This window comes from Pogoniulus pusillus, chromosome Z (genome assembly GCF_015220805.1).
Source record: "Pogoniulus pusillus isolate bPogPus1 chromosome Z, bPogPus1.pri, whole genome shotgun sequence".
Lineage (NCBI taxonomy): Eukaryota > Metazoa > Chordata > Aves > Piciformes > Lybiidae > Pogoniulus > Pogoniulus pusillus.
Genome location: NC_087309.1, coordinates 86,870,850 through 86,886,723, shown reverse-complemented (window position 1 = coordinate 86,886,723; position 15,874 = coordinate 86,870,850). Strand labels below are relative to the sequence as shown.

The 15,874-nt window shown below is 38.8% G+C and overlaps 1 protein-coding gene across 5 annotated transcripts in view; it reads left to right on the top strand.

The window, feature by feature from the left end:
- ZNF462 (zinc finger protein 462) overlaps window positions 1-15,874 on the top strand; it is a 101,943-nt gene that overhangs the window by 58,262 nt on the left and 27,807 nt on the right. For 4 of the 5 annotated variants that reach the window (XM_064176533.1, XM_064176531.1, XM_064176530.1 and 1 more), the window contains exon 7: window positions 2,960-3,151. The exons of the other annotated variant lie outside the window; for it this stretch is intronic. In XM_064176533.1, coding sequence (XP_064032603.1) covers window positions 2,960-3,151 — 192 coding nt within the window. The remainder of the gene's footprint in view (window positions 1-2,959; window positions 3,152-15,874) is intronic. 5 annotated transcript variants of the gene reach the window in all.

Here is a 15,874-nt window from a genome sequence, read left to right as displayed (position 1 = left end):
GTGCCACTGTTTTCTGTATTTAGGTGGGTATTGGAGATCAGCTTAAGTTTTGCCAGCCTCCTGTTGTATGGGACTATAGCATTCTGTTCTTTCTAGGAAATCCAACTGTGTGCAGCAGTTCCAGTTTACAGAGTCTTACATCCAGTACAGCAGTGACATGGCTCTTTATGTTTGCCAACTATAAATAATGTTTTCCTTATATTATTATGCAGTTGGGCTACTTTGTGTTACCTTGTTTGAATCTACCAGGTATATAGAGCCAAAGTTAGCATGCAGCTAAGTAGTATTTACTTCACACTCATCATTGATTTATGTATTCTGAATTCAGGCTCTTGAACTTGATTAGTAGATACTCTTTGAATGACCATGTTTTGCATCATACAGTTTCATGGTAGCCTAGATACTGCTTTAACAATGACTTGTGTAATAGAGCTTCTAAAGTCTTATGATCTGTTTCTGCCTCAGTCCATTTCTACTAAATGGATATTTACATAATAGAAAAATTGCTTGTATGGTTTTCAGTCAGAGCTTTGCTTTGAGTTAGTCTTTCAGAGAAATATACTACTGAACAAACATGTTACAAAGACTTTTGCTCAAACTCCCCAGTTTTTCAATAAGGCAGCGGTTCTCTGCATCTCTCTTTTTCTGTTTTCTTTGTCTCTTATCAATATCTCATTGCCAGTTTATTTAGAATTGGAAACTTGAATCCCCGAGTCTTTTATTCAGTCTGCCTCTCTCCCTCATTTCCTGGGGATGGATCAAAATTCAGCGGACTATAAAATGTGTTCTTACCTAACAGCTGGTACGAGTCAGTGTTTCTGGCATTTGCTTTTCATCCAGTATGTGCCATCTCCTTTGGCATCAAGCAGAATAGTTTCCAGTATTTCTAAATGGGCTCTCTGTTTTAATGTCAACTTTTTCACTTGTTTTTGTTTATATATTTTGAAGTCCCTTTCTTTGAGTTTTCTAGTGCCTTTGCCTCGTTGGTAATATCACTGCATGCCCAAATGGATAATTGTAAGGGCGTTGACTATGCTCAGATGCTGTGTAGTCTGGAACATAACATTTTGAGTACCCGTCAGGTATTAAGACACATTACATCCTTTTCAGCATTTATTTGCTTATATGTATATTAGTATAATAATTTTAGGAAATACAAAACTAGCAGTAGAAACTGCAGAGAACTTCTGTTAATACAAGCTGTAGCCTTTCCTCTGCAGTCAAACATCCTTTCGTACTAATGTCCAGCTACATTGTTGGGGCTGAGTTGTGAGTGTATTTATTAGTTGTTTCTACAGTGCTTAATATGCAATCGTTCTCTATTTGATTTAAAATCTTGTGGTGCTTTTAAGTTAATGGTTGATGCCCACTGTTGTCCATGAATCTCTTCTACTGACAAATCATGAGGGCCTGTATCTTTATCTCACCGATATCTTGCAACTTGGAGTTTCTCCTTTGCCTGAATTATCTTGTTCTGTTGAGTAATCTGTTTTATGTGCCGTGCAAAAAATATTTTCTCTCTATTTATAAAAAGGTAATATTTAACTGATATGCTATGTAGGTAAGAAATGCCATTTGAAAAAGATGTGAGACAATTTTTTGTTTCACCATTTCAGACTCTTAAGTGATCTATTCTTTTTCAGATGTAACTAAAGAGGCTTTTTAGGAGTTTGTATTTTGTCCCCATGATTAACATATTTTTTTCTGGAAGAGAGGGGCGGGAGTTATTTTTATGTAAGTTAGTTGCTGATCTTTTCAGGTGTACTTACTCTGACTTGCTGCAATACATGTGTTTTCACATCCTCTTTTGATTTGCTTATTTCTGGTGTTGGAAACAATGCTGTTTGAGAAACTTTTATGCTAAATTTGTTGGTAGATGGAAAATATGCTCGTCTTTGTTCATTACCAGAACTCTTGTTTCTCTATTATTGTTCATTCATATTTTACTCCTATATGAGTTTTGGCACTTTATATACAACTCATATGTGGCCAGTGTTACTCTTCTACATGGAAGTGGCACTTCCAAAACAGTAACTTGGCACCTATCACATTGTTTGTGTTGCGACAGTTTCACTTTGTGTTCCAATTGCCTCCATGCTTAATGCAAAACAAATCTTATCTCAGGATTTGTTTCTCCTTGTTCGCTGTCTCTATCACTCAGAATGTATTCAAAATTAATTTGACTACTGTTCATTAGTGCTTTTTCATAACACACTTTCATGTGGCCTTACAGATACTTGCTGTTCTTGGTATTGCTGTGTTCACTTCTTGCAGTAAACCAATTTTGACTTGGTTAACAGTTCAGTGAAGGTTACTCCTGCAAAATGGCAGGCTTTTCATAGGAAAAATCCGACCTTCCTTAAATGTGAATTACAACCCTCATTTTTCTTTTCGTTTTGTTTTGATTTGATTTTTTTCTTGGCTTGTTTTGCTTGTTTGATTTGGTTTGGGTTGTTGTGGTTTTTTTTTGGAGGGATCTCTGTTAGCATTTCGTAGTGTCCCTCTTGCTTCATTGGTAATGATGCTGGATATGCTGCATGCAGAAGCAAATTACTTCACCCCCTCTAAGTTGCTGAGCTCCCAAAGAAATTCAGAAGTACTATAGTTAAGTGACTCCATTTTCATTCCAGAATCTGTTTTCTTCTCATACCATGCAACACAGGCATGCAAAGAGTCTGGTCTCTGGGTTTTTGTTTTTTTTTTTTCATTTTTTTTCCACATTGGTCACTTTGCAATAATCTGCAGTTGTCAGAATGCAGTACTTTAGTCTGAAGCAGGTGTCTGTACCAGCGGACTCCTGACTGCTCCAACAAGGAGATTCACATAGCTTGTTTTCTTTGGGATCAGTCTCACTGAAGAGTTAATGGCAATTTTACAGCCATCATCAATAAGAGAAGTATGGGGATCCCATATTGTTTCTTTTGTGAGCTGATGACTTGCCTGTATTTCGCTCACCCAGGTGAACATGCCTACAAATGTTCCTCCTGCTCATTTTCCACCATGACAATCAGCCAGCTGAAAGAGCACTCCTTGAAAGTGCATGGGAAAGCACTGACACTACCAAGACCCCGCATTGTCAACCTTGCAGCCTCACACGCCCACCACACCTCCAAGAACCACACTCCTGCTGAAGAAGTGGAGGACTCTAATGGTAAGAGGTGCCTTAAAGCAAGAATTTAATTGTCTAAGGTGCCACTTAGTGTTTTCTCATATATAAAAAAAAAGAAAAGCAGCTTCATTTGATCATTTTAAAAAAAAATATTTGAAGTTGCATCAAAACCAAGAGTAAACATGGTGTGACCTGTTTTCGATCCTCACCAGTTCATACTGCATTAACTTGTCCTGCCACCAGTTGACTCTGGAATTTGTCAGTGCTGGGTTTACTTCTTAGCAGAGATTTTAATTTTAGAAAATTTTCAAAGGCAGAACTTCTGTTGATAGTGGGAAAGGGAATCATCTAATTTTATCTGTGCTCCTGAAAAATGGAGTGTTAGTGAAGCACATCACTGAAATCACATGGTTAAGCTTGAAATGTGAACCTGTAGTAAAAGTAATTTATTATTTTTCTCCTTGCTGTAGAGGACATCAAAAGTACATTTAGATACTAAGTTGTTATTTGCATGAAGGAGAATTTGAGAACCAACTTCCTTTCCATGCTTTTGTTGAAAACTGTTAACCACCTTTTGCTGCAGGAGTATGCAAAAGATGTTTGTAAAGCAGTAGAAGAAGGAAAACTGTTAACAGAGAAAATGCAGACTCTTTGAAGAAGTGTTGTGTGGTATCATAGGAAGCATTAAGGCTTTTTAAGTGATAGCTCCTGAGGCATGTTTTGGCTGTCACTGCCTGCCAGTTAAGAAAATATCTGGTCTTTGGGGAGAAAATTATCTTAATTCCTGGATTGATCTTAATTCCTGGATGAGTTGCATTCATATGAGAGGAGAAGTAGGTGCCTATAAATAAAAGGATCAGACTTGTAGATGTTCAAGAAACTGGAATGGATGAAGGGTGTGTTAGAAGAGGGAAGAAGCTGCCCTCTTTCTAGAGGTCAGAGAGTTTCTTAGGGTTTTCTGTTGTTGCTATTTTACTTGAATTACTGTTGAACTAAGGATGTGAGTTAAATATTATTAGAAATCACTTTCTAGTATTTCTGATCTCACATCTTCTCTTCCTTGCTTTCTTGCAAAACAAAACCAAAAAAAAAGTATGAAATGAGAATGAGTGAAATATAAGAAGTAAGTTCAAAGCATGGCGGAAAGAAAAAGCCAATCAGTATAAAAATACTTTATTGAAGAAAAACATACATATGAATAGTATTTCTGTAGTTCAGCAAGTCACTCTTGCAGTAATACTGAAAGGTTTTGACCAGCTGCTTTCAGACTATCTGTTGTCTGGAACAGCACAACAAGGACTTGCTACTTTAACTTTTATTTTTTATAATACTAACTTAAACCAATCCAACAAACAGAATACATCTTGTGCTGTATTATTCTGCCTTTTTACTGTTTTTAAAGAAAAAAATGTTCCATTATTGATTAAGAAGTGGAGAAAAACTTGAAGAGGCTTTCCTAGACTTTTCTGTGTATTAGCAGTCTTTTGGTAGTGCTAGTGTGTTGAGAGATGCAGAAGGACATACCTAAATTTGGAAAGGAAGGTTGTTTTTTTAATTAGGAGCTAAAAGTCAGGGTCAGTGAAGTTAAAATTTGTGTACAGATCTCTGCTGGAGATAATTTAGCAACTCTTAGGCGCTACTCTTGCAAACACATGAAATGATGGGTATCATTTCATGAGTTTGACTGGTACCTGGATCTGTATTGTAGCCTGAAACCAAGCCAGTGTTTGCCCCACTTAGCTTGGTCATCTTTAAATAAGGTTAATGGTTAAGTCACTGACAATAATAGAAGCCTCCCACTGGAGAGCCTAATCATATGAGTACAGTTGTTACAATAATCATGTTAAGATTTTCAGCATTGCTTGAGGATGGAATGACCTGTTTTAAGTAGGTTTTTTTTTTTTGCCTTAGGAAGTTTGCTGCAGTTCAGGTTAGTGGTGATTATTCTTGCAATATAATTTATGGTTTTGGTTGGTTTTTTTTTAGAAGAGAATAAATCAAAGTCTCTGTGGCTTAAGCCTGCAATTTGCAGGTGATACATAGGACTTGATAAAACACTTTTCCCAATAAGAGGAAATGCAAGTCTCTGTGACAGGCACTATTATGGCCAGCTGAGGCAAATACTAAGTGTGGTTCACATGGTGTGATGCTGTTGGATTTTGACTGTGTTGGTGTGCATAAATAATGTGCAATGCAAGCTGTGACCAAGTTAGTTCACTGAGGGTGCAAAACTGAGTTAGGGCTGGGGTGAAAAGCAAAACTAAAGATTGTCCCACACTGTTGTGAACTTGTTTTATAGACTGGTAGGTATAGAAGAGGCAAGCATAATTGAAATGGTGACAGGGTCTGCTCTTGTCTGTGGATGAATATTGTGACTGGAACAAAAAATAGAGCCAAAGGACTTGGGGAGATTTCAGAAGTTAGCAGAACTCATCTTGCCAGTTGTTGAACCCTGTAAAAATGAAGAAGAGGGAAAAAAGATACTAAATTGTAATAGCAGAGTGCATGTCTGAATAGAGCTGTTCTGGGACAACAGCCCAGTGGAACTTAGACTGATTTTCCTGCAGAAATTACTCCCTTTGGGACTTTTCTTAGAACATTTCTTTTGTTCTTTTAAACGGATCTATTCATTAATAGATGTGAATGTATTTACATTTCTGTGACTCATCTCTTAGCTCTGTTGGTAGCAGCAAGCATATCTGAAATGTTCAACTTTATATCCTGTAGATGTTTTGGGTGCTTGTTACATTTTTCATGGAAGTGAAGTTAAAATGAAGTAGGTGCTGAACAGTTTAGGTAAACTCATCCCTGGTAACTACATTGTCATTAGAAATACTAAATACCACTTCATTGCTGGTGTGCCTCTCAGGCTGGTAGCATAAGCAGAGAAGGTTGCTTACAGTCACATGGCTTGAAGACACCACTTTTTGCATCTTACCTCTCTGCTTGTTGGGCAATACTTTGATACACTGGGAACCTGTTTTTGCTGTATCCTAATCTAAATAGAGGTAGAGTATTTAGAAGTGAGGGGGAAAGGCAAAGGTTGTTCACCACTGCAAATTATCTCTGTTTTACATAGAATGAGGGCACTGAATTATTTGTGGTGTCCAACCCTTCTTGAAATAATGAAGTTGCTATTATGATAAAATATTCTTTTGCTCTCATGGTGGTTTACAAGTATTTTTCCTCTCACATGTTTTTATTTTTTTAATGATAGTGTTTGGCTATTTGTTTCTATTTGTGTAGCTGGCTTTTTTTGTTTGTTTGGATTCACTTATTTTCCCTTTATGCTGAAATGCAGCTTAACAGTTTTAAGAACTTCTACAACAAAAACTCAGTGTAAACTGAAATATTGCAAACTGCTACGAGGATTGGATGAACCTCCTAGCAAGACTTATTTCCATGTTCTTTCATGATCTTCTTGAGAATCAGAACTTACATTCATGTTCATTTCTGCCCAGGAGGGTTGTATGGATTTACAAATCATACTGTTAATCGTATGGGGCAATATGCAACACAGACAAGGGTTTCCGGTGTGCAGGGTCAGCAGGACCAACACTTCCTGTTCAGCTGAATGTAAGGCAATAAAATCCCACATTCTGTATTGTCAAGGTATAACATTAGAAGACTACTGTCTTTTTTGGTATGGAAGAGCTGGAAGCAAGGCACAAGCACAAAAGTTGTGTGACTGAACACTAGAAAATGGCAATAGGGGCAATAGGAGCAGGTGGTATCTGCGAAGTGATTGTCACCTAAGGGGAAAGCATGTGGCAACACATGCTGCTTGTATAAGCACTGGTGTTAGACATTTCCTGGTATTCAAGAGCTGTGGAGATGGTGAACTGCCTTCCTTCTATAAACTGCAGAAATTAATGAGTGCAACCTGTTGGTATAGAACCCATGAAGTAGAATGACATTAAATTTGTTAACCAGATATGTGTTATGACTTCACCCTCAGCGAATGCTCTTGCAAACATGTGAAATGCTTGCTCTGAATTGCTCTGACTAGTACTACTGCTTTTTTTTAGTAGTTCTTTCTTTTGTGAAAATAACCTCTTTGGCCCACCTGCATTGTAGAGCAAAGTACTACTCCTTATTCATATGTCTGGCAGATTTGGAGTTTCATAAATTTGCTTATATGGTGACTGTGTGCAGTAATTCAAAGTAATTTGTTTTTCATTTTACTGATTAAGAATATTGAATTGCCAAATTAAAACAGCAGAGTAAGAGTGATAGACTAGAGAGACCTGGATGTGGCTTCTAACATCTGCTCAGTCATACCACTGTTGTAGCATTCCTTTTTAGTAGTGTCTAATTTTTGAGATGAGGAATGCAACAAACTTTATGTGTGCCTTTGAAGTTGAGTAATCATGCTTTTCAGTGTTGTGCTAACCAGATGTGGTTTATCGCTAATACCAGCACACATCACAAAACTCACACAGGGTCAGAAGTGGAACAGCCATGCATCTCGCTCTTCCTTCCACCTTTCAGAAAAGTGACAGGCTTTCCATATGTTCATACATACTATCTCTGATTTTTATTTGTTTTTAAATCCATATCATAGTTTGTGGCCGACTTGCTTGTCTCTCTTCACATGCACTGTTGCTCTTGATAAGGGATATTTTTCTAACCTTATAATCAGAGCACGAAGTTTCAAGACCTGCCCTCTTCACCTTTTATGCTGATTCTCTCATTGTCACTACTGTTTATCTCATTGTGCTGCTGTATCTTAGTGTTTTATGACTGCTGCTGCTGCAGGAATACCACATGGGTCAGTCTTCACAGCCCTGAAACACTATTGGAGCAGAATAGCTTGCTCCTTGCAAAGAGCTGTCTGCTTGTCCTGCCTATTTCACTGCTGTTGTGCCCCTTGGGAGTGATGATGCATGCTTGCTCTTTAGCATCAGATTAATTCTTCTTCCTTGCAGACTGTTTTTAGTTTGAATTTTTTTGGTTGTTTGGGGTTTTTTTACCCCCTGTCTGTGTTCATTGTTTCTCTGACCTAGACCAAGTTTCTGCTTTCACCTCAAACTTCACCTGTTTTTCATTCCTGGAGGTGCTATCACGCTGCCTGGCAGTACTTGTTAAAACTCTTCCGTGCTTGTTGGTGCATCCTTCTTCTTGTGGTCAATGTTAAACTAATTATTAGACATTGGATCAGATAAGAACTTTCTCTCCTCCATCAAATTGGCAGACAGGTGGAATAAGTGCAGATAGTGCTCGCCTCCAAGTTTACCGAACGAACTTGTCACTGTTTCAGGGACCTAGGGCCCTGGAGACTACCTTGTTCTCTGCAGCTGTCTTCCACTGATCTGTAGTTGTTTGGCTCTTGGCCTTTTCCTACAGTGTGATGAGAACAGTTTTGTGGCTAGGGAAATAGAGGGAAATGTTTATTCTGTCACTGGCAGTGCTCAGAGGGGTGTCAACTTGGTGTTCATTGTGCATTTTTCTGGTACACACATTTTTGTGCTTGAACTGAATGGGTAGAGTCAAAACTGAGATTCAGCAGGGTGGAGACAGGAGCTTATGCAGCTGGGAGAAGGTTGCTGTCAGTCTTTGCATGGATTTGTCCGGTCTGCTGCAATGAGATCGCTGTGATACTGAAAGATTGGCCTCGGGTAGGAAGAAGACAAAATAAGTTGTTTGGGTGGATCAAGTGAAAAATGAAGGAAAAATATCTTCTGAATTCCTTCCAGGCAGACAGAAATGACCTGACTATACCCACAAGGTAAAGAATGAAGCCTATCTAGATTTGTATTAGATTTTTCACTTGAGATATTTGTTTACTTTTGGCTCTGGTTTTTATGACTCAAACATGGAGGTGATGCTCTCTTAGCTGCCACATCACCCTGCTGTCCTTGGAATTCATAATCACTCTATACAGAGTAAAAGGATGCTGTTGCTGTGAGGTATGCCTTGACAAATGCTATGCAAGACAGCATTTCAGTAGGCTATCATTCTGACATGGTAGTATCTGACTTGTGTATGCTGGCTGATACTCTGGGACTTTCTACTGATCTATAACCAACTAGAGGGATTTGACCTTTAACAGAAAGGTAAGAATCCTGTCCTCACTTTAGGTTTGTTGAGATGGATATATGTCATCATCATAGTTGATGGCCCAAAGTTTGATGTTTATGTAGCTGGTATTATTTCTTCTTTAAGGGACATTACTACATTTCAGAACCAGTGCTTGAAAATATTGCCAAAGGCACCAAAACATTCTAGCCAGAAAGCTCTGGCTAGAATGGATCCTCAGTGTTCATATATTGTCACTATAATTTTAGGGCTAGTTTTAAAGCAGAAGGCAAAAAATGTAGAACTTGATAAATCTGGATTTCGTTCACCTCTTAATTTCAAGCTCAGAGGCAAGTGAGCTTTTAGGTGGCATATGTATTTGTGTCTGTGTGCTTGTATTTATGCAAATACTTAGAGGAACAGAGCAATACAGAAGGAAATCTGGAGTACACCTGAAAAACATAGAATTAATTGCCCTTCAAACTGAGAATAAAGTCATGGGGCATAATAGCATCAGAATGACTTGGTTACAAATGAGGAGGGTGTGGAAATTGCTTGGTAGTTATTGTCTGAGTGAGGGGTCAAACAAAGTTGGAAATATTTGTAAATTCAAAGAGGAATGCATTACCAATAAGTCTTTTTGGCAGACTGGTTAGATCAGCATCTTGCTAAAGCTGTTTCCATATCTGTTTGTGTTCTGTTCTTCTTTAAAGTGCACTTCCAGTTATGAAATTTGAGTTTGGCTTAGTGGAATAAGGAATGGCTATGCAATTTCTGGTTTATGCATTTTATGGAAATAGGTGCATGCACGGAGGTCCCAGTTTTGACATGGGGGAGAAATCTTAGTTTTAAGTGTCACCCTGTATTTAGAAAATGGAATTTCTTTCCTTGAATAACAAGTGATAGGAATATAGAGTTGAATGTGACCAACAATGAACCCAGTCCAAGCCAGTGGCAGCAGATTGTAATCCTGCAATGCTCATTAAGCAGAAGGTAGTAGGTAAACAGAGGTGAAACAACACAAATCTCAGAGCAAGGGAAACATGACACATTCCCTGTGCATCATCTCTGTGTTGCAAGTGAAAACAGCAATAAGAAGGTAACTGGTGGGATTAGAAAGCTGTAGTGGCTTGGCATTGATGTTTCAAGGGTAGCAAGTGGTAGAGTAGTTACTGAAAGAGCCTGGTTCATGAGACGGTTGTGTGCAGCCTAAATGTAACTAGTAAATGGCCAAGTTACCTAAACAACTGCAGACAAGTTAAATTAAGTTGAAGCCAGGAAGGAAATTTTGCTGTGGGGAGGAGAGATGAAAAGAAGGGATAAGTAGAAATTAAATAGTCTGACCCCTAAAACTGATCTTTCCAGCATTATTAGGGTAATGATTCAGTGTTCATAATCGCGTTGTGCCTTCCTCGAAAGCTACTGCTAATAGCAGTTCCTGGTAGTGTGGGATACCAAAACTGAGAGGGCATGGGAGACTCTTGGACTGATCCTTCTCTTTTGATGGTTTTAATATATGTAACTGACAAAATAAGTTATACCATATCTCTTTCTTAGAAAATTCCTACTGTTTTCCTTTGCAATATCTCATAGAGAGTGTTCTAGCCACCTGATCCCAAGTATGAAGCTCCAAGATTCTTCAACAGGCAGTAGTATGAGACTTTGTGAAAACAAATGCAGATGATAAAATTATTATATTGTTCGATTAAATTTATGTACCTTTAAAATTATTTTGATACCAGTACAAGAAGCTGCATAGCATGTGTCCTGTCTAAGAGATAGCTGTGCACATAAAAGGGAATTAAAAATTAGAAAGAAACATGGATGTAGTTTCTTGCCTCTTTTGAATAAACAAAATTGCATAGGTCATATGTCTTTCTGGCTGCCTTCTTCTGAGCCTTAGTACCTTTCTCACAAAAGATGGTCCAAAAAGAGGCAAAGAATCATGTTTATAAATAATGCTCACAGAAATTCCTCCAAGAAGTTATTTGGGGATTCAGTGGTTTGTTACATCTTGTTCACAACATTCTAGCAATGTAAAGATTCTTTAATAGAAATGAGAGTTTAGATGGAAAGATAGGTTCATATTGTGCTTTTAAACATGCAGTGAGTAAAACTTCCTTGTGCTGTGTGATTCCCTAAGATTCTTTATGAGCATTTTGTTGCATCCCTTCCTTCAGCTTAATTTACTGCCAGAACATTTCACCCTCCCACATATACTTCCTTCCAGGTCAATGCTGCATGGCATAAAGTGAACAAATGTGTGTAGTCTTGACAATCTTTGTATGACACTCTGCTTTGCCACCTTCCCACTTTGCAAGCTGTTGCCATTCATGTCTGTATGCTATCCTACCACTCAGTGAGTCTCACTGAGTTTCAGAAGGGATTATGCTCCTAAATCTTATAAATTCCACTCTTAGAATTATAATCTGCCTTTTTAAACTAGCAGTAGTAGCAGTTCAATAATCTATGCGTTTGGCTGTATATTTTGTGCTTATTGGTATATTTTTGTATAATGTTCCGCCTTGATTTGCTTTCATGAATAAGTTTCTGTCCAGAGGAAACCAGCTATCTGATGCATAATTTGTTGGCATTTTGGTTTCATTGTTCATAGAAGTCTTCTGTATGAATGAATTCAGAGAAAAATAAATAGTATTCCAAATACTTTCTTTTTAGGCTCTTTAGGATTTTTTTTCTCAAAGATCCATAAAAACATAGGTTGGTATTGTTACTACATTCCCTTTCTCCCTCCCAAATAGTTCTGAAGTTTTTTTTTGCTATTCATACTACAGCATACTATACACTCCTGGTATAGTTCTTATCTTAAAAGTCAAACATCACCTTTCCAGTTTGATTTACTGTACAAATGCTGATCTCTTTTGTCTTTGGTTGTTTTTTCTGCATGGATATACCAGACAAGCATGATGTCTTCATTTTTATCTCCCACTGTCTCCTGGTCATTCAGTTACTCAGTTGTTAGCGGTTTGCAAATGCAATAAGCTTGCTTTCCAACAAACTCAAACAGATGCTGTTCCTGAACAATGTTTTTCCCTCTACAACTCACCCTCACTGTGCAGGAAGACAGATGCTTGTATTAGATGTGTTTTGCTCTGTTCACACTGAAAGGATGAAGCAATGACTTGATTTCATTCCTTTAATGGGTACTTCTTCCTCTGGTTTCTCAGCTGTTGCTGAGTATCTGTCATTTAGTCATGTCCAGGTGTATTTCTGGTCTGCTGTTTGGTTTAGGTGTTTTGTTTACTGTGTGTCGCCATACGTATGTGTTAATCTATAACTCTGAAAATACCTACAAGTAATTTAATTTCTGACTAAAATTGTGTATCTAGACTAGAATCTTTTATTTTTCTTCTTTTACATATCTGAAATGTTGCACACTGCAGAAGATTCATGAAAAGCTGGATTTTCATTTTGCTTCTGTGGTGGGTTTTCATAGTATAAAATTTTTCCCCAGTGTATGATGATACTAAGCTTGGAGACAGTGTTGATCTGCATGAGGGTATCAAGGCTTTACAGAAGAACCTGGACAGGCTGGATTGATGGGCTGGGGGACAATGGTATGAGGTTCATCAAGCACTGGGTTCACAACACCCCCATGCAACACTACAGGTTTGGGTAGGAGCATCTGAAAAGCTTCCCATCGGAGAATGACGTGGAGGTGTTGATCAGCAGCCAGCTGAATGTGAGCCACCAGTGTGCTCAGGTGGCCAGCATCCTGGCCTGAATGAGAAATAATGTGGCCAGCACGAATAAGGCAGTGATCACGCCCCTCAGCCCTGGTGAGGCAATGCCTTGATGTCTTGGGTTCAAATGCAGGTTCCCAGAGACTCTTATAAATTTAGTAGACCCAATGACAATTTATAGAATTTATAGAGTGCCCTCCCCTCTTCCCCCTCCTTTCCCCAAAAGACAGGGAGAGAGATAAAGGTAGGGACACCCAAATAAATCAATCTCACTCGATTTGGAAGTAAAAAAGGAACAGTTTAACAATAACTTAGAAAAAGGGATTGGAGGTAGGGGAGTTTACAAAGGATGAGGAAGGGAAAACAGCAAAATACAAACAGGGATGGATACAACCCGAGTAGTGTGATGGTGTCTCTGCCTCGTGGCTGCCACGTGTTGTGCTGGTATGCAGTATGGGTGTGTGGTCATGAGTGAACGCAGGAAAAGAGAAAGAGACAGGAGAACTCCTGTCTTTTATACCACAGGAAGTGGGGGGAGTGGGCTAACCATCACCTGGAGTGTGGCCCACCCCTGGGTAGGGGCCAAGACCCCCAGGGTCAGGTTCAGGGTCACTCCCCCAGGAGTGTTAACCCTATACACTTGAGCACTGTGTTCATTTTTGGAGCTCTCCTGTGACAAAGACATTGAGGTTGTGGAGCATGTACAGAGAAGGGCAACAAAGATAGTAAAGGGCCTTGAGAACAAGTATTATGAAGAGCAGCTAAGGAAACTAGGGTTATTTAGCCTGGAGAAAGGGAGGCTAAGGGGAGACTAAGAGACTTCACTCTGCAACTGCCTGTAATGAGGTGGTTGTTGGTCTCTTCTCCCTAGTAATAAATGATAGGACAAGAGGAAATGGCCTCAGATAGCATCGTAGTAGGTTTGGATCGAATCAAAGAATCAACATTTTCATTGAAAGGGTTATCAAACACTGGAATAGGCTCCTCAGGGAGGTGATTCCATCAATGTCCCTGGAGGTGTTTAAAAGACATACAGATGGGGTGCTGAAGGTTTAGCATCAGACTTGGTTGAATTAGATAATGTTTGGACTTGATGATCATAAAGGTCTTTTCCAAACAAAATAGTATGATTCTATGATCCCAGATGTGTAGTTGTGTATCCGGCTACATTTTCATGATTGTGTTGCAGTGCGTTGTAGTAGAAACTCTGAATGCTCTTTTGGAAGAGGTAGTAACTTCTGGTGTTGTTGGCAGACTCATTGGGTAGCCAGTCTTCATGCATGTAACTCTGAATAAAAAATTCAGGGTAGCAACATCACTCAATGGGCATCTAAGTGTTTTAGGCAGTCCTCTTTGTGTGTATGCTGTATGCAAGCAGACAGTACTAATTTAGATATGGCTGTGTTGATGAGTCACCATGTGGACAGTCATTTCTGCTGCTTTCCTTTCAACAAGTAATTTCCACATTTGGATTTGAAAATGGTGTTGTATACCAAAAATAGATTCTGTAGCCTTTTCGATTCATAGATGCTGTCAGGGGTTACACTACTTGGTAACCTTGTTATTCTTCCTGTTCATGTAATCTGTGGGTACATGTAATACGTGAAATCTCAGAAATGAAATTTGCAACATCATTGCTCTTCATGCACATTTTGCATCAGTTACTGTTAATTTTTGCATCTTGACATAACTGTAGGTGCCTTCCCTTTTACATCAGATCAAACCCAAGCTTTTACCTGCCTTTTGGAGTTGCACAGTGAAGTCCTTCCATTCTTTTTGGGTAAAATTACTTGTAAAAATGGGTATCAGTGTTTTTCATTTGTTTTTATTTGTTTGTTTGTTTTAGTTTATTTCATTATTTTTAATTTGTCAGGGCTAAGCATTCAGTTTTCCTCCCTTTCATTGCACATGCAAACATGCTTTACTTTCTTGTGCTACTTTCTGTTCCTCCATCATTCTCCAGTCTTGCATCCGGACATCGTGTTGTTGCAGGAACACCACCAAAAGCTGCCTGTCATTTTGGTGCGCAGTAGCTCAAGGCTTGTGTACACACTGAGGTTCATTTAATACCTAGTCAACATCTTACATAGGCCCAGCACCGAAGTGTATTCAGAGCTCTTTGAAACATCTGCCTCTTCTTTCAGCGGTAGAGAGGGTGCCTGTGTAGAACGCATGTGCCGGTTAGGGCAACTTTGTTGCGCCTTTTTTGTGGTTATGCCTCCGTAGTTCTTCCCTCAAAGCTGTTTTTTACTTGCTGTGAGTGTTCGTTATGTCCTGTGTGCTAAAACACTTCTGGAGAAAAACTCAAGTCAGTTGCTATCTTTCTACTTCCTTCATTGGTTCCAAAACCAGTGGGAATTAAAAAGTGTGATTTATTTAAATTGGTGGAAAACCTCTCATACCTTTAGTTGGCTTTACACCCTTGTCTTAAATGCTCCTGCATGCTAGGATAGCTGTCCAGCAAGTTGATTCTCAGAAACCAGCAGAAGGCCTGTATACGTGTGTTAATCTGGGGTGGGGGCTGGGTTTTTTTGTTTTTGGTTTTGTTTTTTTTTTTCCAGAAAGTGCTAAATCTTGCACTCCAGAATGATTGAAAAATACTAAAAGCATTTGGTAAAGGAAAATGGGAGGAATACGCAGGCAAAATTAGGAACATGCATGCTACCATTAAGCATAAGATTCTCTGTATAAGCTCTTCTGCCTTTTTTTTTAACTGTAAATATCATAACTCTTGATACATTGTAATGCAGCAATATACTGAAACTTGTAAGATGACCAGCACAAATTCTTGATGTCAAGAAAAGCTACTCTGTGTGTTCGTTTTTCTGTTTTCTTATGGGATTAGAAATGTAGCTGCTAACATTGCAGTTTTCACATACGAGATCTCACAAGAAGTACATACTCAGCCTTGACTGCAGTGACCATGAGCGGAGCTCAGGATCTGTAGGACAACAAGGATGGTGAGCAGTAGGCTCACAACCCTAGGTTTCGTGAGAGCAGACTTTGACCTCTTTGAAGATCTGCTGTGGAGGATTACCATGGGATA